At 47.5% G+C, this 21,090-nt stretch overlaps 1 protein-coding gene across 1 annotated transcript in view; it reads left to right on the forward strand.

The window, feature by feature from the left end:
* Positions 1–21,090, forward strand: part of EFCAB6 (EF-hand calcium binding domain 6) — a 255,607-nt gene that overhangs the window by 125,400 nt on the left and 109,117 nt on the right. Inside the window, exons 13-17 of the mRNA XM_040233143.1 lie at positions 2,969–3,136; positions 4,810–4,869; positions 4,967–5,127; positions 11,202–11,375; positions 13,487–13,655. Coding sequence (XP_040089077.1) covers positions 2,969–3,136; positions 4,810–4,869; positions 4,967–5,127; positions 11,202–11,375; positions 13,487–13,655 — 732 coding nt within the window. The remainder of the gene's footprint in view (positions 1–2,968; positions 3,137–4,809; positions 4,870–4,966; positions 5,128–11,201; positions 11,376–13,486; positions 13,656–21,090) is intronic.

Consider the following 21,090-nt stretch of genomic DNA (forward strand, 5'->3'; position numbering starts at 1 on the left):
CCTTATTACCAAATTCAGACTTAAATTGAAGAAAGTAGGGAAAACCACTAGACCATTCATGTATGACCTAAATCAAATCCCTTATGATTATACAGTGGAAGTGAGAAATAGATTCAAGGGACTAGATCTGATAGAGTGCCTGATGAACTATGAACGGAGGTTCATGACATTGTACAGAAGACAGGGATCAAGACCATCCCCATGGAAAAGAAATGCAAAAAAGCAAAATGGCTGTCTGGGGAGGCCTTTCAAATAGCTGTGAAAAGAAGAGAGGCAAAAAGCAAAGGAGAAAAGGAAAGATATAAGCACCTGAATGCAGAGTTCCAAAGAATAGCAAGAAGAGATAAGAAAGCCTTCCTCAGTGATCAATGCAGAGAAACAATAGAATGGCAAAGAGTAAAGATCTCTTCAAGAAAATTAGAGATACCAAGGGAACATTTTGTGCAAAGATGGGCTCAATAAAGAACAGAAATAGTATGGACCTAACAGAAGCAGAAGATATTAAGAAGAGGTGGCAAGGATACACAGAAGAACTGTACAAAAAAGATCTTCATGACCTGGATAATCACGATGGTGTGATCACTCACCTAGAGCCAGACATCCTGGAATGTGAAGTCAAGTGGGCCTTAGAAAGCATCACTATGAACAAAGCTAGTGGAGGTGATGGAATTCCAGTTGAGCTATTTCAAATCCTAAAAGATGATGGTATGAAAGTGCTGCACTCAATATGCCAGCAAATTTGGAAAACTCAGCAGTGGCCACAGGACTGGAAAAGGTCAGTTTTCATTCCAATTCCAAAGAGAGGCAATGCCAAAGAATGCTCAAACTACTGCACAATTGCACTCATCTCACATGCTAGTAAAGTAATGCTCAAAATTCTCCAAGCCAGGCTTCAGCAATACGTGAACCGTGAACTTCCAGATGTTCAAGCTGGTTTTAGAAAAGGCAGAGGAACCAGAGATCAAATTGCCAACATCTGCTGGATCATGGAAAAAGGAAGAGAGTTCCAGAAAAACATCTATTTCTGTTTCTTGACTATGCCAAAGCCTTTGACTGTGGATCACAATAAACTGTGGAATATTCTGAAACAGCTGGTCATACCAGACCACCTGACCTGCCTCTTGAGAAACCTATATGCAGGTCAGGAAGCAACAGTTAGAATTGGACATGGAACAACAGATTGGTTCCAAGTAGGAAAAGGAGTACGTCAAGGCTGTATATTGTCACCCTGCTTGTTTAACTTCTATGCAGAGTACATCATGAGAAACGCTGGGCTGGAAGAAGCACAAGCTGAAATCAAGACTGCCGGGAGAAATATCAATAACCTCAGATATGTAAATGACACCACCCTTATGGCACTTTCTGAAGAGAAACTCAAAAGCCTCTTGATGAAGGTGAAAATGAAAAAGTTGGCTTAAAGCTCAACATTTAGAAAACAGATCATGGCATCTGGTCCCATCACTTCATGGGAAATAGATAGGGAAACAGTGGAAACAGGTCAGACTTTATTTTTGGGGGGCCCTCCAAAATCACTGCAGATGGTGATTGCAGCCATGAAATTAAAAGACGCTTACTCCTTGGAAGAAAAGTTATGACCAACCTAGATAGCATATTCAAAAGCAGAGACATTACTTTGCCAACAAAGGTCCGTCTAGTCAAATCTATGGGTTTTCCAGTGGTCATATGGATGTGGGAGTTGGACTGTGAAGAAGGCTGAGCGCCGAAGAATTGATGCGTTTGAACTGTGGTGTTGGAGAAGACTCTTGAGAGTCCCTTGGACTGCAAGGAGATCCAAGCAGTCCATCTGAAGGAGATCAACTCTGGGATTTCTTTGGAAGGACTGATGCTAAAGTTGAAACTCCAATACTTTGGCCATCTCGTGCAAAGAGTTGACTTATTGCAAAAGACTCTGATGCTGGGAGGGATTGGGGGTAGGAGGAGAAGGGGATGACAGAGAATGAGATGGCTGGATGGTATCACTGACTCGATGGACACGAGTTTGAGTGAACTCCGGCAGCTGGTGATGGACAGAGAGGCCTGGCGTGCTGCAATTCATGGGGTCGCAAAGAGTCGGACACGACTGAGCGACTGAACTGAACTGAATGGTTGATTATTGAAAATCATAAATATTAGTTGTCGACAACTCCTACTTGGACATTAAAGAATGGTCACTCCCCCACCAAAAAGTACCCTGAACATACCCTCTAAATTACTTCATTTTCTCCAAGAAAGCCTGTCCTTTTCACGTTTTGGACCCTGAATCTGTAGTTCGCGTTCATGCACTGCTGCGTCACTTAAAGTCTTTGGTCAGATTGATATTCACAATCTCTCTTTATGAAGAGATGGGGTCCTTTATTTCCCCCGCCTTTCCAGTAAATAGTTTATCTCAATTTTGATAGTCAATTTACTTATTGGTAATTTTTTATTCTGGGAGAAGAAGTTTGCCTCCCAGTATTTTGCTCATAACATGTTTTCTTTATGGTGCGTGGCTGAAATTTTTCTCGCTAAGTAATTGTCCATTTATGTAATTGACGAGGGTGGTGGTAGTGCAAACAAGCATAATTAATATTTTTAGTAAATTGGCAAGTTGCAATTGAGTTTCCAGGAAGTCCGATGCCCAGTGTGGCTGAGCTGCAGGGTCCTCAGGTGGGTTAGGGCAGGAAAAGCTGTTTGGCTTCTGAGCCCACTAGCATTCAGCCTGTCCTGGGGAGAGGGTCAGCCTCTTTCTTGCCACATCCTGACAAAGAACATCGTAGCAAGGGCTCTGGCAAAGTTCTAGATTTCCTCCCCTGACTGCTCTCGGCACGTGGGTTATACAGTGAACATCAGCTGAGGGTTTCGTATTTCAAATCACAATTCTATTTGGCCCCGAATCTTGATTTATTAAGTGCTGCCCAATACATGTCATGCTTTTTCTTCCTTTTTTTCCTTTTTTAAAAAAATTCCCTTATAATATTTTCATGCTCAGAAACCTGACGGACAGATAACAGGGCAAGAACTGCAACGCGTTCTAAATTGCATGGTTGTAAACATAAGTGATTCAGAATTCAAAGAACTAATGCAAATACTTGACCCTGGGTGCACCGGGTGTGTCAACGTCAGCAAGTTTATTGAGCTAATTGAAGAGAACCTTAAGGTGAGTTCTGCCACAACTTCACGTTTCTTTTTTCTGTTTATGGTAGGAGAATTAAGTGTTGTTAGTGAAATAGAGATGCAGGTGGAATATGGTTTAAATAACTGAATGCACGTTTTCCACCAGAGTTAATTTTAAGTAAGAGTTGTGTTTAAAAGCTGTTTGATTTTAACTTTTAGTTTCTAAACCTGGATTTGACCCCTGGGTTGGGAAGATCCCCTGAAGAAGGGAAAGGCCAGTATTCTGGCCTGGAGAATTCGGTGGGCTACAGTCCATGGGGTCACAAAGAGTCAGACACAACTGATCAACTTTTGCTTTTCTAAATCTCACTGAAGGACGAACGTTGACATTTACCAAAACCTTTCCTTGAATGGCAGCACTTGATACACCAGATATAACTCCTTTTCACTGCATTTCAGTAGCACTGCTAGAACCTGCCTGCCCATGCAGGTGAAGTAAGAGATGCAGTTTCTACCCCTGGGTTGGGAAGATCCCCCTGGAGGAGGGCATGGCCACTCACTCCAGTATTCTTGCCTGGAGAGTCCCATGGACAGAGGAGCCTGGTAGGCCACAGTCCATGGGCTCACAAAGAGTCAGACTTGACTGAAGCGACTTAGCATGCATGCATTTGAAATAAAACAACTGCTTATTGCGTCTAGTGGCAAACACTTTGGGTATTTATTTCTTTTGGTTGAAAAGTTGATAGTCTGTTATTATTAATCCTTCTATAACTTTAAAAGCTATTTAGCATTTTAAAATTCTAAGAACTTTGAAAAAATCAGATTAGTTTCAGATAATGCATGCCATGGACATTAGCAGAGTCTCATTGAAATGTTTGTTGAAGATTTCTTTTTACCAGGTACAGGTCAGCTTTTAGTTTAAATATTATGGTTTGTGTGCATTCATGGTAAGTTGCTTCAGTTGTGTCCGACTCTTTGGGAACCCATGGACTCCTGTGACCACCAGCCTCCTCTGTCCATGGGATTCTCCAGGCAGGCATATAAACAGATGGATTAGAAACAGGCATATAAACAGATAGATTAGAAACACTGGAACACAGAGATGTGCAAATAGAAGAAAATTAAGATCACCGCTAATTCTCACGTGGAGGAATTGTATGACGTTAATTTACTCACTCTTGCATGTTCTTCCAAACCTTTATACCTTTATACACACACACACTAGTTTTTGCAGCTTTATTGAGGTATAATTGATATATAAAAGTACACAATTTAATATACAGTATACAATTTGATGAGCTGGATATATACATATATATTTTTTTTCATATATGATATCTATTTTATTTTAAAATGAGATATGTAATTAGTGACTTTTAAATTTATCATCAGTTAACATATTGTTAACCCTTAGTGTCAGTAAAAATTCTGCTATGTAATATTAAAAGATACAGAGTAGTCCCCATTGTTGTAATCTGGGTATTCATTATTTAATATCTAGGTGATGGATTTTTTCATCACCTTGTTGTACTTTTTAAAATAAACACAAGTTGAATGTTGTTATCCTCATTTCCAGATAGGAGCTGGTGGGCTCAAGGTCTAAACTATTGGCTAGTCAGGGACAAAACTGACAGCCCAAAGTCCGTCTGCCTCCTAAGCTTCCACTGCCTTTATGAGTGATTTGTATTTATACACATTTTCTGTTTCCCAAATCAGCTGCACAAAATGCCTGCCTGTAAAGACACCAAGATGCCTCTCTTCTTGGCTTGGGATTCAGTAAGTAACGCTTTCCTGTGTGGCCCCAGGGTGCTACCTCCCACCCCAGGTTACAAACATGTAACTTGGTAAATATCATTTTTTTTCCCCCTGGTAGGTGGAAGAAATTATTCATGACTCGATTGCTAAGAATCCATCAGCTTTCTGTAATATGCTGCGGTCATATGACCTCGGAGACACAGGACTCATTGGGCGAAATAATTTCAAGAAAATCATGCGCGTATTCTGCCCATTTTTAACAACTGAACATTTAGTAAAGTAAGTTTTCACGTAACAGAATTAGTTCATGTCACATCTTCCTTAAAGTCTGTTTGATAATTCTAAACCTTCTTCTACATGTTTTCTGCCGTGTTAGTAGGTAGTACTGGTAATAGCTTCTAGTTATTGAGCCTGTGCTAAGCCTTGAACGCTGTTTGAGAACTTGGCATCTATACTATGTGATTGAGGCCTTGCCACAAGTGTGTAAGGCGGCATTACGACTCCTTTTCCTGAATAAGGAGACGGAGGCTTGAGCAAGTTCAGCGAGTCCTTGGAGACACACGGGAGTGAGCCATGGAGCCTGGGTCCCATGCTGGTTGCCATGACTCCTGTGGTCTTAATCTTCATACTGTTTTACCTCCCAGGGTGTCTGGCTGTGACCAACCAGCCCATAAATGGTAGCCTGATTTATAGTTTATATATACAATTTATGGTTCGTTTTAGTTTAAATCTTACTTTGAGGTAGCTGAGCCGAAGCTGGAGGGGACAAGGATATTAGAGAAAGAAGAGAAGGGTGTCCTCAAGATTCCATGGGTCCTGCCTGGTGTCTGTTCCACCCTCCAGGTGGAAGGGCTTGCCCCCTGTGGCGTTCCCTCACTACAGATGACCTTGACAACCAGCAGGCTGGAGTGGGACTCAGGCGGGATGGCGCCTGCCACAGGCCACCCACAGAAATGGGTGGCCAGTGCTCCCCAGGGTGTGGGCAGTAATCTGGGAGATTCCTGTAGGTGGAAATTCAGAGGCATCACAAAGATGCTCTTTCAGTCCTTCCAAGTGGAATGTTAAAAATCTTATTTTTTTTTTTACTTTGCTTCATATTACATTGGTTTAAAGTGACCCAGTTGTTGGCCTCTCTTTCTGTGAACACTCATAGCCCATTTTCCCCATGGCTTATAAGAAGTGGGGGCAAGGCTTTCCCCATAAGGAGGGGCTTTTGAGAGCTTGGTATGCTGGGCCAGCTGTTTGCATCCATCCAGTTTACAGAACTCTTGCAGGAAGATCAGTTTGCTTGGGGCAGGGGGAAGAAACCAGGCACAGGGGAGAAGCAGGTGACAGCAAGCCCAGAGGCGGTTCTGGAGGAGCTCAGGGAGGGGTGAGGGCTGGGCTGGGCAGCGGGCGAAGGCGGAGGCCACGGGGATGTCCGTGTCTGCAGGGCTTGCTAGTCACTGTGCTGAGTGCTCAGACCCAGGGGAGAGGGAGAGAGAGGGAGGAGCCCAGGACTGGCCGGGCGGCTCAGTCGTCCTTCCACTTGGTCTGTCACTCAGTGAGTGTTGCCTGAGTCTCCTGCATCTGGCCATCCTGTTATATCAGTAAAAAAAAAAGTGAAGTCGCTCAGTCGTGTCCAACTCTTTGGGACTCCATGGACTGCAGCCCACCTGGCTCCTCCATCCATGGGATTCTCCAGGCAAGAGTACTGGAGTGGGTTGCCATTTCCTTCCCCAGGGGATCTTCCCGACCCAGGGATTGAACCCAGGCCTCCTGCATTGCAGGCAGACGCTTTACCATCTGAGCCACCAGAGAAGCCCCTGTTATATCAACCACTTCAGTTCAATTCAGTCGCTCAGTCATGTCCGACTCTTTGTGACCCCATGAACTACAGCACGCCAGGCCTCCCTGTCAACTCCCAGAGTCCACCCAAACCCATGTCCATTGTGTCAGTGATGCCATCCAACCATCTCATCCTCTGTTGTCCCCTTCTCCTTCTGCCCTCAATTTTCCCAGCATCAGAGTCTTTTCCAATGAGTCAGCTCTCCGCATCAGGTGGCCAAAGTATTGGAGTTTCAGCTTCAACATCAGTCCTTCCAAAGAACACCTAGGACTGATCTCCTTTAGGATGGACTGGTTGGATCTCCTTGCAGTCCAAGGGACTCTCAAGAGTCTTCTCCAACACCACAGTTCAAAAGCATCAATTCTTCTGCCCTCAGCTTTCTTTAATAGGTTTACAGAAATGCCTTCATTTCCTGGTGGTTGGGGGGGGGGTGGTGGTGGTGGTGTGGGGGTGTCGAACGTGGGGGAAAGAGCTGCAGAAGCGCCCAGCATGGCGTGCGAGCACCAGAGTACCATGTAGGCACAGTTCTGGAAGCCCGGAGGGTGGGGCCAGGGCACAGAAGGCGAGCAACTTTCCAGGGACGTGAGGCTGGAACCCGGAGAAGAAAGGGAAGAGCCTTGCAGGACGTGGGGCAGCAGGGGATACTCCCGGAGGACAGCTGGGCGGGATACGTGGGGAGGGCGGCAGGGGCCCGCAGCACGGGGCTGGAAGAGCAGGCGAGAAGGACGGGCACCCCCCCAGGGGACCGGAGTCATCAAGTGGGCAGGGTCCTCCACAGGGTCTGAGAGCTGCCAGGACAGAGGGCTCTGAAAATGCCCCTGCCCCCGTCCGCGGGCCGGCAGGGCGCGGGTGCACCGAATCCCTGTTGCCTCTGCCATGCGGCTCACAGCCGAGAAGCAGAGCTGAGGGCCAACCGGAGGCAGCGAGAGGTCTAGAGGGTGCGAAGGGCCACGCCCTGTCTGTGCTCTATAAACACGGCTCTGGCTCCAGGGAGGGGGATGGGTGTAATGGGGGAAAGGGGAAGGAAGGGGCCGGAAGGAGGAGGGGCAGAGGACCGTGGGGCCGGCTGCTGCGGGGTGGTCTGGGCAGCAGAGGAACCGCCCGCTGACTCTGGACAGGGAGGCTGACGGCCGAGAGCGGAGCGGTCTCTGGGGATGCCCAGGGCTGCTCCAGCCGCCAGGAGGGAGAGACCGGGCCGCTGAGGGAGCAGACGGGGTGAAAGCGCCAGAAAAAGGGCTGCAGGAAGACGTGGGGCTCAGAGGGGAGTCCGGGCCGGGTCGAGACCCTGGGGTCGTTTGTTTGTTCAACAAGCGTTTGTCTGGGTCGACGGTGGACTGGCTGGCTGAGGTGGTCAGGCCTCGGGCAGGACCTGAGGGCACCACCAGGCAACCAGGGCCCTGGCTGGTCCCTCAGCAGAGGAAGCCGAGAAGGTCGGGGCAGTGGGACCAGATAGCGGTGCCTGAAGCTAAGGGGGCAGGGGGCCAGCGAGGTCAGAGGTCACAGAGGAAGCAAGTGGGGCGAGCAGTTGGGTGGGGGGAGACCCAGCAGGTCCTCAGGATGCGTGTGGAGCAGAGAGGGCAGGGTCAGGAAGGGAGTCCCCTGGCTTCTCAGACAGGCTCTGGCAGGCCTGTGGGCTGGGAAAAGCCGAAGACTGCAGCCCGCATCTGCAGAGGAAAAGCAGATGGAGCCAGGGTGGGAAGAGGGGTTGTGGGGGTGCTGACCTAGGAGTCCCCCCTCCAGACTTCTCAGTGCAGGGGGAGGCGAGATCGCCAGCTGAGGAGGCAGGTCGCAGGTAGAATAGGAGGCTTGGGAGTTAAACGTTTGCAGCAGCTTCCAAGGGCCAACAGAGGGGAACTTCTTGAAGTCTCCGTTTACTTGTCCCTAAAAAGAAGATGGCGCCCAGTGGCATTCATGTTCTACCGGAGTACACTCTGTTTTCTTTATATCAACTCCTCTTTTTCTGAAGTATATTAATTTTTTAAAAAAAAGCCTTTTCTTACATGTAAAAACATCATCATTCACTGTAAAGAGATTACACTAAGTCTGCCTTTCATGAAAACACTATGATTAAATCCTAATGAGATGTCTCTATCTGCCAAAGGCTCTGAGCAGAAGGCTTGCTATTGCTTTGTTAAAATGTAGGTTAATAAATAGAAAAAAATATGAGTTATGTTCTATACCACTTAAAGTAAAAGAAATGGAAATTTGCAAACAAGTGAAAAGACAGAGCAGGAAGGAGAAGGTGGTTCTCGCATGTGTGCTGGTGGGTGTATAAATGACAAAGCCTCTCTGGAAAGCAGTTTGGTGTAACAAGGGGCTTCCCTGGTGGCCCAGATGGTGAAGAATCTGTCTGCAATGTGGGAGACCTGGGTTTGATCCCTGGGCGGGAAAAATCCCTGGAGAAGGGAATGGCTGCCCACTGCAGAATTCTTACTTGGAGAATCCCATGGACAGAGGAGCCTGGCAGGCCCCAGTCTATGGGGTTGCAAAAAGTTAGACGTGACTGAGTGACTAACACTTTCACTTTTTTCACTTTGGTGGATAAGGACCACCCCCTGCCCACTTTGTCCCTGTGGTTCTTCTAGGAATACGTACCATGAATACATGTGGAGGGTCAGGGTGTGTTTGGAATACCACTGGCTGAACTGCCAGGGGTGTTGGGTTGGGGCAGGGTGGGCAGGAAATGAGGATGAACCCAAGCTTCTGGCTGAAGCACCTGGGGACTCAGGGTTGTCATCTGAGCTGGGGGAGGCTGAGGGGGACAGTTTCTGGGAGTAGAAATCAGAAGTTTCATTTTAGACACATTAACTTGGAAAGGAGCTTGGTGGACATCTCCCCACCCAGAGTGGCAGGTCACTGCATTCACCTCCTTCTCCACCTTCCCCAACCCCACCGCCCAGGTGCTCTCCACCTGTCACCAGGCTCCACTTTTCATTACCTGTGCCACCCACCAAGGATGTAAAATGTGGAGACCTTGTCTCTTCCGGCTGAAGCTCCAGTACCTAGGAGTGGAAGAGTGCCTGGCTCATGGACAGGGCATCTTAAATGTCAAGCGAGGAAATGAATGAATGAATGAATGAACTTTAGTGGGTTGATCATGCAAGCACCTGGATTTTTGAGATGGAAGCCTTTCCATCTCTTCTCCATTATGTAACCAGTCTTTGTCTAAGCTGCAAAGTGAATTTGCTCAATCGTGTCCGACTCTTTGCGACCCCATGGACTATAGCCTACGAGGCTCCTCTGTCCATGGCATTTTCCAGGCAAGAGCACTGGAGTGGGTTTCCGTTTCCTTCTCCAGGGGATCTTCCCAACCCAGGGACCGAACCCAGGTCTCCTGCATTGCAGGGGCAGATGCTTTACCATCTGAGCCACCAAGGAAACCCTACAGAGATGATCACATTAAAACCCTGCTTGAAGCATTTGGGTGTCCTCTTGCCATTAGGAAAACACCAGCTGCTTTAACAGAATGTGGCTTCCCAACCCCTCAGGATCCTCAAGCCCCTCTGGAACTCAGGCTCTGTAGCCAGAAGGCCTGGGTTCAAATCTCAGCTCGGCCCTGAAAAAGCTGTGAACTTGGGCAAGTGCTGAGCATGAGAGCTGTGGTGAGGATCAAATGAGGTGATAGACACAAAGCCTGCCACCCAGGGTCAAGCGCACAGGGAGCTCTCATTCGCTGCCGCCATTCCTGCAGGTCCCAGCTCAGTGAGGCTGATGCTGAGCTCTCTGTTGTGTCCGGGTTTTCAGATGATCTGTTCCCTCCTTTCAGAATGAATGCTTCCCCAGCCTCTTGCAGCTCCGGGAGGTGGGCTTGCTGTGTGTTGGGAGCACAGAGTCTTAACCACTGGACCACCAGAGGAGTCTCAAACTAACCCATATTTAAATAATACAATTGGAAGAAATCCATCAAGTGCATATATCTCTGTGAACCCATCACAAGCTGTCAACCCAGACTCTATAAACTTTTTCATCGTCTGTAAAACTTCCTTGTGCCCTTTGCATTCCCTCTCTTCCACCCATCTGGCACCATGTCACTGCAGATGACTTGGCATTTTCTAGGATTCTCTGTAAATGCAAGCATACAAGATGCCAGATTTTATTCACCAAGCATAATGTCTGTGTGGCTCACTGGCGCTGTTCTGTGTATCCACAGTTGGTTCTTGTTCATTGGAGAGTAGACTTCTGTTTTATGGCCTTCCCCAGCCTTGTGGATCCACTCATCTATGGATGGGCATTTGGTTTGTTACTAATTTTTGCTCTTACAATGAAACCTACGGGTATTATACAAGTCTTTGTGCAGACATAACGTTTTTATTTCTTCCAGCCAAGTGCCTATGGGTAGGATAGCTGGATCCTCTGATGAGTATACCTTTGGTTGCCCCACTGTCTTCCAAAGTGGGAGCACCATCTTGCACTCCACCAGCCATGGAGGAGACCTGTAGCCACTCACCTCCTTGCCGACACTTGGTAGGCTCCTTCTTATTTCAGCTGTTCTAATGGGCGTGTTCTAATTATTTTTAAAATTCAGACTCTGCAGTAAGTTTCAGGATATTGCTTCAGGAAGAATCCTTTACAAGAAACTTTTGGCATGCCTAGGAATTAATCGACCGCCCACTGTCTCTCCAGTTTCCGTGCCAAAGGGTCAACTGTTAAACGAACAACTTCAAAAAGAGGAGCAGCCACTGCCAGACCTTTCTGAGAGGTAAAACAAAACAAAAGTACTTATTAAAACCACGGTGCCTACTGCAGGATATATTAGTTGCTCAGTCGTGTCCGACTCTTTGCAACCCCGTGGACAGTAGGCCACTGGAGCGCGCCAGTCTCTTCGGTCCGTGGAATTCTACTGCAAGGTAGACAGTAAATATTTGTTGACAAAAATGAGTATTTAGATATTTGGGGATTTAAATAAGAAAGATAGCAAATGATGAATACAGTGATTAGAGTCAGGGCGTTTTAGAGCCAGCAGAGGTCTTAGGACTATGCTACACTGACTTATTAACTCTAGGAGTGAAAGCACTGAGGCCTGAGAGGAGGTCTGGGGACTGGCCTCACATTATTTGGGCTCCCCAGGTGGCGCTAGTGGTAAAGAACCCCCCTGCCAGTGCAGGAGATGTAAGAGACCGTGGGTTCCATCCCTGGGTCAGGAAGATACCCTGAGAAGGAAATGGCAATCCACTCCAATGGAATCCCATGCGCAGAGGAGCCGGCAGGCTACAGTCCATAGTGTCGCAAAGAGCTGGACACAAATGAAAGCCACTTTGCATGCTCAGGTTATTCACAAACTGAGTGGACACCCTGGGGGAAGGACCCAGGACTTTCAGCTCCCAAAGAACCCATCTGCCATTCAACTATTGCCTCCCTGCAGTCACACTTTTTGCCAGAGTCGTAGCTTCCTTACTGCTGTATAATATTTATTGCAAAATATACTCATAACACTGGTTAACATTTTCTAACATGAATGATAGAATTACTTAAATGATTGCCAAATTGAATCGTAACAGTAAAACATACTTAGTAAATCCATTAAAAGTCAGACTGATGAATATTCTAGCCCTTCATTTTGAAAAATATAGGTTTAGCCTAATGAAAAGATATTATTTTAACTTGCTTGTTCTATAGCTTATAATAAATCCATAAGGAAAGATAAAATGTAGAACTAATTGGCCGACTTCACTTTGTCATATCCCCTTTAAAAAATTCTCAAGTGTAGAGCAATGGGAATATTTTAATGCTAAGGTGATGAAATTTGAATATCTGGGCACTTTAATAGTAGCTGCTTTATAGATGAGTAGAAGGATGGTATTTTAAGAGAAAGGTAAAAGATTCTATAAAGCGCTACGTCTGCCTCCCAAAAAAGCAGTGAAAGAAGTACTAGCAATTTAGCATTTCATCAAACGTGGGCATTCCTGGAGAGCTCTTAGAGCTGACAGAAGCAGCAGGTGAGGAGTCGAAGTCCATTCTCAGGACCATCTCATGGCTATCAAAACGAGGTCTAGGAGACTGCAGGAGGGCTGGAGAATAATTAGCCTTCAAAGACACATAGATTCTCACACTCAGACACAGAGCACACTGCCTAAGATCTGTATTATATAAATTAAATTGATTTCACGAATCAACTTGGATTAATTATGGACATCCCTTCCTTCCCCTGGCTGTCTGATGATCTTTGATCTGGTGACCACGAAACAGCCTGTTTAATTTAAGGCTGGGTAGCAGGCTCTGACTTTGCATTTTCCCAGTTCACTAAAGTATCCTTTCTCAGCCGTGTCTTAACCACTCACAGGCCAGATTCAGCCAGCTCAAAGCACAGCTGAAAACTTCAGGGCTGACACCAGCCCCTGCCCCAAAGCTCCCCACCCTGGCCTGCTGCCTTGTGCTGGGACCTCGGCCCGGGAGGGGAGCTTACCTGACACAGTGACACAGAGCTGCTGGCCTGACTCTGAAGCTACGAGCCATGGGCGTATAAGAAGTCCCTGAGTCCCTCCCTTGACCTCAGCGTCTGTCTGCTCGTTTGTGAAAAGGGGATGGAAAACCCCTGTGTTGTCCTGGGTTGAACCATAAGCGGGTGAGGTCTGTAGCAGGGGTCCCCAACCTCGGGGACCTCATGCCTGGTGATCAGAGGTGGAGCTGATGTAATAACAATAGAAGTGCACAATAAATGCAGTAAGCTTGAATCACCCCCAAAGCATCCCTCCCCCCATTCCATGGAAAAACTGTCTTCCACAAAACGGGTCTGCGGTGCCCAAAAAGGTTGGGGGCTGCTGGCTTATAGAAAGCGCGCCGCTGCACCTTTGTGCCTGCTTGTGATTTTAGAGCCAAGCCCGCTGAGAGCCAGGGTGCCATTTCCAGGAACATGACGAAGGATGAAGTCATTGAAAAGCTCAAAAGCTGTATACGGCAGCAGGACCCAGCACTCAGAAAGCGGTTTCTCGACTTCACCAAGGAGCCTAATGGCAAAATTAACACGCACGACTTCAGGAAGGTAGGAGAGTAAGGTTTCTCTGTGTTTCTGCGTTTCCTCCTTTCCTGAAGGAAATTCAGTTGTCTTACTCTGCCGCTGCTGCTGAGTCGCTTCTGGCCTGTCTGACCCTGTGCGACCCCACAGACGGCAGCCCACCAGGCTCCGCCGTCCCTGGGATTCTCCAGGCAAGAACACTGGAGTGGGTGCCGTTTCCTTCTCTTACTGTGCTGCCAGGCTCTAAAGGCACAAGCATTAAGTTTTTTTCAGTCAGGGTTTATTCCAGGGCAAAACGGATTCATTTCTGGGCATCTTCCGACAACGCAAAAGGATTCTTCTGGCCAGAAATATCCTTGGCAACTTTCTTCAGAATATGCCTCTGATGTGAATGCGGCCGGTTTTTGATAGTTAACCTTTCAGAACAAAGGGTTCATTGGTGCTTTCCTTGGCCATCCACTGAGGACCCGGCTCCGTGTGCGAGGTGGGGCAGTGGGGGCGGGGCGGGGTGAGGCTGCTCAGGGCCCCCCCAGCCCTGCCAGCGAGGGGTTCCCGGGATGCTGTGATAACAGAGCTGCAGTTTGTGCCGCAAGAAAGTGGGGGGAAGAAAAACTGGCAGTGAAAATGGGAAGCTCAGAGTGCTGATTTGCATGTGCTTATGGGAACTGGTGAGGTTCATGCCAGAGAGAACTCACTTTGAAGGGTTCTGCACAGACTTCTCAGGAATGAATTTGAACGATTGCTTAAAATTCCTATTATGATCCCCCTAGTTCATCATCTGCAGCTATTTTAAAGGGAAACCTTGCCGCTAATACGTAGTAGTGTCCGTGTGGACACCTTCAGAAGAAGGCAGTGAAATATATTTCCAAGAAGAGAAGTAATCATATTAGCAGCTGCAGTTTATCTAGTGCCTGCCCCCATGCCAGGCTCTGAAATGGGCTCTGTCCGAATCTCATTTCTGAGCCTCTCATCGGCAGCAGTGTGGAGGGTGGGTGGAGGAGGGGGCCGGCTGGTGGGGGAGGGGGGAAGGGGTTAGATGGCTGTGGAAAGAGTCCAGACCTCCCCTTCCCCAAGCAAGAGGCGCAGAAGGGGAGGATCTATGTTTGTGAGCCTAAGGGGCCCAGCGAGGAGACAAAGGGAGAGGAAAGAGTCAAGGATGGTTCCGCGAGTTCTGGTGGGGCGGTGGGGGGGGGGGGGCCCACCAGGAACTGGTAGCCCGCTGTTGCTGACTGACAAGAGCAGCCTCGGTGGGTAAATGGGCAGGAATCGTGGAACCCTCCCAGGGCCTGGTCCCAGGTTCCACCCCGAGTCACCTGGCAAATGGGGCCTCTTTGTGTTTGACTCTGATTCTTTTTTTTTTTTTAATTGAAGGTTCTTTACTTTTGTTTTGCTGGGTCTTCGCTGCTGCGCAGGCTCTTCTCTAGTTGCGGCAAATAGCTGCTCTCTGTTGCGGTGCTTCTCACTGCAGCGGCTTCTCTTGCTGTGGAGCACAGGCTCTAGGCTGCGTGGACTCCAGCACTTGCAGCCCGCAGGCTCCCGAGCTCAGGACCACTTGTTGTGGCGCTCAGGCTTAGCTGCCACGTGGCCATGGCATGTAGGATCTTCCTGGACCAGGGATCCAGCCTAGGTCCCCTGCACTGGCAGGTGGGTTCTCAACCACCAGGCCTGCAGGAAAGTCCCTGGTTCATTTCTTTATTCTGCCTGTTTATCTTCCTCCAGTAAAAACATATGCCCCAAAGGTAGACATCTTTGTCTCTTTTGGACAGAAATGTATCCCAGTACTTGGCACGCAGTAGGGCCCAGAGGACATTTGCTGGATGAACAGGTGAACCTGAAGAGTTAACTAGAATCCCCAGGGGAGCCTGAAGGGCCACCACCTGCGGAGTGAGGCAAGCAGGCGCTTCAGAAGCCAGTTGGGATTCCTAAACATGAGGCTGGTTCCCCTCTCCACCTGGCGCACCCACCCTGGCCCTCTTCTCTGCCCCTGCCCATCTCTGCATTCCGGCCAAGCGGAGGGGCAGCTGCAGCTCTGCTCTTGCTTCCCAGTGGTACTGGCATGCTTCTCCCCTCCCTGGTTGCCGGCTTCCTGGAGACATGCCAGTGGGCAGCAGGGGGTGCGGAAGGAAACAGAAAACACTGGAGGATGGAGATGCGGGAAGAGAAATCTGTTGTTTCAGGAGACTTAACAACCAGTTCACAGTGAACACAATTAGGGAAGTATTCCACTGGCTTCCCTCTCAGTGACTTGTTGGGTTTAATGTTTGAAAACCTCCTGTCGTGACCAGCCGTTTAACTTGAAGATCAATAATCGTGGGGTGACTTTCAACCATCTGCTGGGGACCCAGATTTCAACTCGATAGGCTGGTAACCTCAAAGCATTATGTAAATCTAAGTTTTCATTGTTAAATTATTTACCAATGAGAGCGATTCTACCACTGGTAAAGTCAGAGCTGGGAAAATCATGGGCTTATACTATAGAAAGAAACCAGAATTTAGATTGGACATCATGCAAGGCTTCCAGATGTTAAAGGTTTGCAAATACCCAACTTCAGTGGCAAGGAAACCTTTGAAACCAACTCTGCAGAGAGCTTTAAGTGTTAACGATGACTAATTCTGTAATGGGAATAATAGCAGTGATAATAACCATGATGATAATGCTAACCATTGCTAGACTAGTGATGGTATCGCTACACTGACTGAAGACTTACTGACTCTGCCAGTGTGCAGGCACTGGGGGTGTTGCTTTACAAGCATTATTTGTAACTGTCACAGGAGCCCCATGAGATATAGATCACATTATACCCACTTCACAGATGAGGAGACCAAAGCTTAGGACTTGAGATCATGGCTCAGCGTGGTTCAGCTGGTAAGCCATTCAGACACTCGAATTTGAATCCATGCCAGTCTGTATCAACCTCAGACCCTTGCTGGGAGTGATACTGGCTTGGTGGGTGTCATACAGGCCGTGTGTGTGTGTGTGTGTGTGTGCGCGCTTAGTCACTCAGTCATGTCCGACTCTTTGCGGCCCCGTGGGCTGGGGCCCTCCAGGCTCCTCTGTCCATGGGATTTTCCAGGCAAGAATACAGGAGTGGGTAGCTATTCCCTTCTCCAGGGGATCTTGTTGACTCGGGATTGAACCTGGGTTTCCCACATTGCAGACAGATTCTTCACCTTCTGAGCCACCAGGGAAGCCCATATAGGCTAGCTGGGTACAACTGATGGCAGTTTTGAGCTTGCATCTGGCCTCAGAGTTTTGTGGGAAGGACATTTCTTTTAATTAGAATGCCCCTTCACTGCTTCCTACCAGTCTGGTTATGGGGAGGCAATGTTCTTCCCCTCTCTTCCCCCAGATCTCTGTCTTACCAGTTAGTAGCGCAGTGGCTGCAGAGTTTCAAGCCCGGGGCATTGGGAGTGAAGCTCTAAGTCCTATATACTCACTTGCCCAGTTCTGTGTCCATGTACTTGTTCATCCTTGAACACAGGCAGTGCTTCACCATTGGCTTGAATACCTTGCAAACCATCACTTGTAAAAATCACTGCAGATGGTGACTGCAGCCATGAAATTAAAAGACGCTTGATCCTTGGAAGAAAAGCTGTGACCAACCTAGACAGCATATTCAAAAGCAGAGACATTACTTTGCTGACAAAAGTTCCATCTAGTCAAAGCTATGGTTTTTCCAGTAGTCATGTACGGATGTGAGAGTTGAAACATAAAGAAAGCTGAGCACCGAAGAATTGATGCTTTTGAACTGTGGTGTTGGAGAAGACTCTTGAGAGTCTCTTGGACTGCAAGGAGATCCAACCAGTCCCTCCTAAATGAAATCAGTCCTGAATATTCATTGGAAGGACTGATGCTGAAGCTGAAACTCCAATACTTTGGCCACCTGATGCAAAGAACTGACTCATTGGAAAAGACCCTGATGCTGGGAAAGATTGAAGGCAGGAGAAGGGGACGACAGAGAATGAGATGGTTGGATGGCATCACCAACACAATGGATATGGGTCTGAGCAACCTCCAGGTACTGGTGATGGACAGGGAGGCCTGGTGTGCTACAGTCCATGGGGTCACAAAGAGTCGGACACGACCGAGTGACTGAATACCTTGCACTCTAAATTAGAAGTGCTGTTTATTCTTAGCACCCATCATCACCTTCCCTATGGTGGAGGCAAGAGGTGATGGGCTACACAGGTCCTCTTAGGAGAGACCCATGAGAACAGAACCCAGAGCCAGGCGGAAGCTGACAGGCCCCTGCGTCCCTGCATGGTCATCATGGACTCTGTTGCTGTTTTCACCTCCTGGGTCAGGCAGCTCTTGTCTGTTATGCAGACTCTTATTTGTTAACTGGTAATTGAACTTTCCCCCTTTTCTCTCTTGAGTGTAGGAGATATCAGAGTTTCTGGTTAGCGTAAGATAACCAGGGACCCCACACTGAGTTGAGAGCCCTGACAGAGGCAGAGCTACTGGGGTTTTCATGAACTCATGGTCAAGTATGCAGTTTCCACTGTGGGAGGGAAAAGGACTGTTCTTTCTGGAATTGTACTAGCCCTGGTCTGTGTATCTTACATTATCCATTAAATCATTGTTCACAACAACCCTGTAACATATATTCTTTCTCTCAGGAAGTCCCCCTCTTCTGCTTTGTTTCTCTGGCCTCTGCACCACAAATCCTGTGACTTCCATATGTTTTTAAATGTGCCAGTTTATTTCAATAATGAGTCAAGAACTTGTAATGTTGCAGAAAGCCATTCTTGAATTTTAGGATGATCTAGAATCTTTATATTCCTTCTCCAGATACATTCCCCCCCCTTTCCCTATCCTTCATTTGCTGAATTAGCAGCAAACCCCCAAAACAGCAGCTTAAATTTTTTAAGTGGCTATTTTTCTCCTGTAAGAGAGGAGTCCGAGGTTGTTGCTATAGGGTCAGTGCAGCAGCTCTACATTGTCTTCAGAAACCCAGGTTGCTTCTAGCTTCTTACTCTTTCAGTCTTATCCTCATGTATACAATTTAGCTGCTGGAACACCAGCTATCACACACATGTTTCAGGCATAAATAAAGGAAAAAGGGAAGGACAAAGGCTTGAGCCAGAGAAGTCTTTCTTTTTTAAAGGGCTTTTTTGGAAGCTTCTCAAACTTAACATTTTGTTGTAATGTATCATAAGCTTCCACTTACACACTTTTTGGCTGGGCACATTACTACCTCCAGAAAAAGCAAGGCCCTGCTCCTATGGGAGAAGGAGAGAATACACATTAGGCAGGCAAATACAACAGTCTCTGCCATCCTTTCTCTCGGTAAACATTGTGAGAGTGCCTGTTCCATACTTGGAATAGGACTAAGCCACATGGGGAGCATAGATAAAGCAGAAGTTTCACTGCTTGGGACTAGTGACCCATGGGGAACATAAAATGACTAAACACCCAAGGACACATAAGTCAAGATTAGTCTAATTGAGTAATTAGACTAATTGGGCTATTCCATCCATCAGGAATTTGAGGGCAGCTTTACAATTCTGGTTCCTTGTAATTGGCTGTTCCTAATGGGAAATTGTTATTCTTCATCCTCAGTAAATACACTGAACATTGTTCAGCTCGCTGTTATTCTTAGTCCCATTTCTGGAGTCCCAGCAGAGGTCCCAGCGACAGACACAGGCTGCAGAGCTCATCAGCCAACACACACAGAGCCCCCAAGACATGGATTAGGGAAGCCAGAGTCTGTAACAGCCCAGCCCAGTGTCCCAGATTCTTAGCAGCCTTGGCCCCTTACTTCTGCACCTTCCTGAAGGCAAGGATATCTCACCTTGCTTAGCAGGAGGTGAGCTTCCTCACTTCCTCCCAGCAGAGTACCTTAAGCCCTTTGGGTGCTGGTCACACTCACATATCTGGGGAATGGGTACCCACCCCACTCACTGCCATCAATTCCTAATCCCACACAGTCTTCTCCATCTAGGGACAGGGACCCTGATTAAACCAAGCCCCACAAACACCCTTGAGCATCTCTTGGCTGTTCCTTACTGCTTCCTAATCTTACACGTTTGTTTCAAGGAGGTGAACCAGTTGTGTGTTCGAGGTCCCTCACATCTTCAGTTTTGTTGCTCCAAGCTCCACACACCCATCAAAAGTCTATATTTATTTCTCTATCTTCCAGCAATAATTCTCTTGACAGATGCCAAACCTGGAGCCTGTCGGCATCTGGCCATGCCCAAATTGGCCAGTTCCTCCAGGGCCGGGCAGCTGCAGACCCTCAGTGTCAATGGACCGCACCTCTAGGGATTTGTTTTTGCCTGTGTGTTCTCAGGGTCTTCCTCCCTGTCGGGCCTTTGTCTCCTAAGTGTGCAGACTTGCATTGTCCTTTTTTAAGTTTTCAGTTCAGGTCCTTAGACTCCAGCCCCGGCCTGTTCCAGAGATCGGCACATGTCTGGAAGGGGGAGCCAGACATGCTCTGAGCCTGCCCCCTCCGACTTCACCACTCCAGCACCATGTAACTAGTGAACGCTCTGCTGGAGTGGCTCTCTGTCTGGCCCAAACCTATTTCTCAGTCCAAAGTCCACTCCAGAGGCGTCAGCTGTTCCCAGGGGAAATGCAATTGCCTACTCTCAGTTTGACACTGAAAGTGTGAAAGTGAAAGTCGCTTAGCCCTGTCCAGCTCTGAATACTGGCGTGGGTAGCCTTTGCCTTCTCCAGGGGATCTTCCCAACTCAGAGATCGAACCGAGGTCTCCCACATTGCGGGCAGATTCTTTACCAGCTGAGCCACAAGGGAAGCCCAAGAATACTGAAGTGGGTAGCCTTTCCCTTCTCCAGGGGATCTTCCCAACTCAGAGATCGAACCGAGGTCTCCCACATTGCAGGCTGATTCTTTACCAGGTGAGCTATCAGGGAAGCCCTTGATGCTGAAAGGTGAGTCCTGTCCACCTTGGGGTTTTGGTCCCTTGAAACCTCATGGCTTTTGCAGCTTTCTGATGCCTTTTTGTTGTTTTTACTTGATTTTTTCTAATTGTTTTCGTTGGGAATATTTGCTTGCTGTGAATTGCTTCATCCTACCCAAATGCAGAAGTTGAGATCTCTCAGTTTTCTCTTTTCGAAGTAACAACTTTATTTGACTTGTTTTTTTTTTCTCTCATATAATTTGTTTCATATTTCTTTATTTCTGCTGTTACCTCCATTATTTTCTTCCTTCCACCTGCTAGGGATTTAATTTGCTTTTCTTTTTCTGATTTCTCGAGATAGAACGTTAGATCGTCGCTCTCCAGCCTTTGTCTCTCTAGTGTGTGAACTGACGGCTACCCATCGTCCTCTAGGTGCAGCCTTAGCCGCATGGTACAGTTTTCCGTATACTGTGTTTTCACTGTCATTCGGTTCCACATGTTTTATAATTTCTGTCGTGATTTCTTTTCTCCAATTGTTTACTGTTTAATTTCCACACAGTTGATATTTTCTAGTTTATCTCTTATTATTGATTTTAAAA

Source organism: Oryx dammah, unplaced genomic scaffold, assembly GCF_014754425.2.
Source record: "Oryx dammah isolate SB20612 unplaced genomic scaffold, SCBI_Odam_1.1 HiC_scaffold_29, whole genome shotgun sequence".
NCBI classification, from domain to species: domain Eukaryota; kingdom Metazoa; phylum Chordata; class Mammalia; order Artiodactyla; family Bovidae; genus Oryx; species Oryx dammah.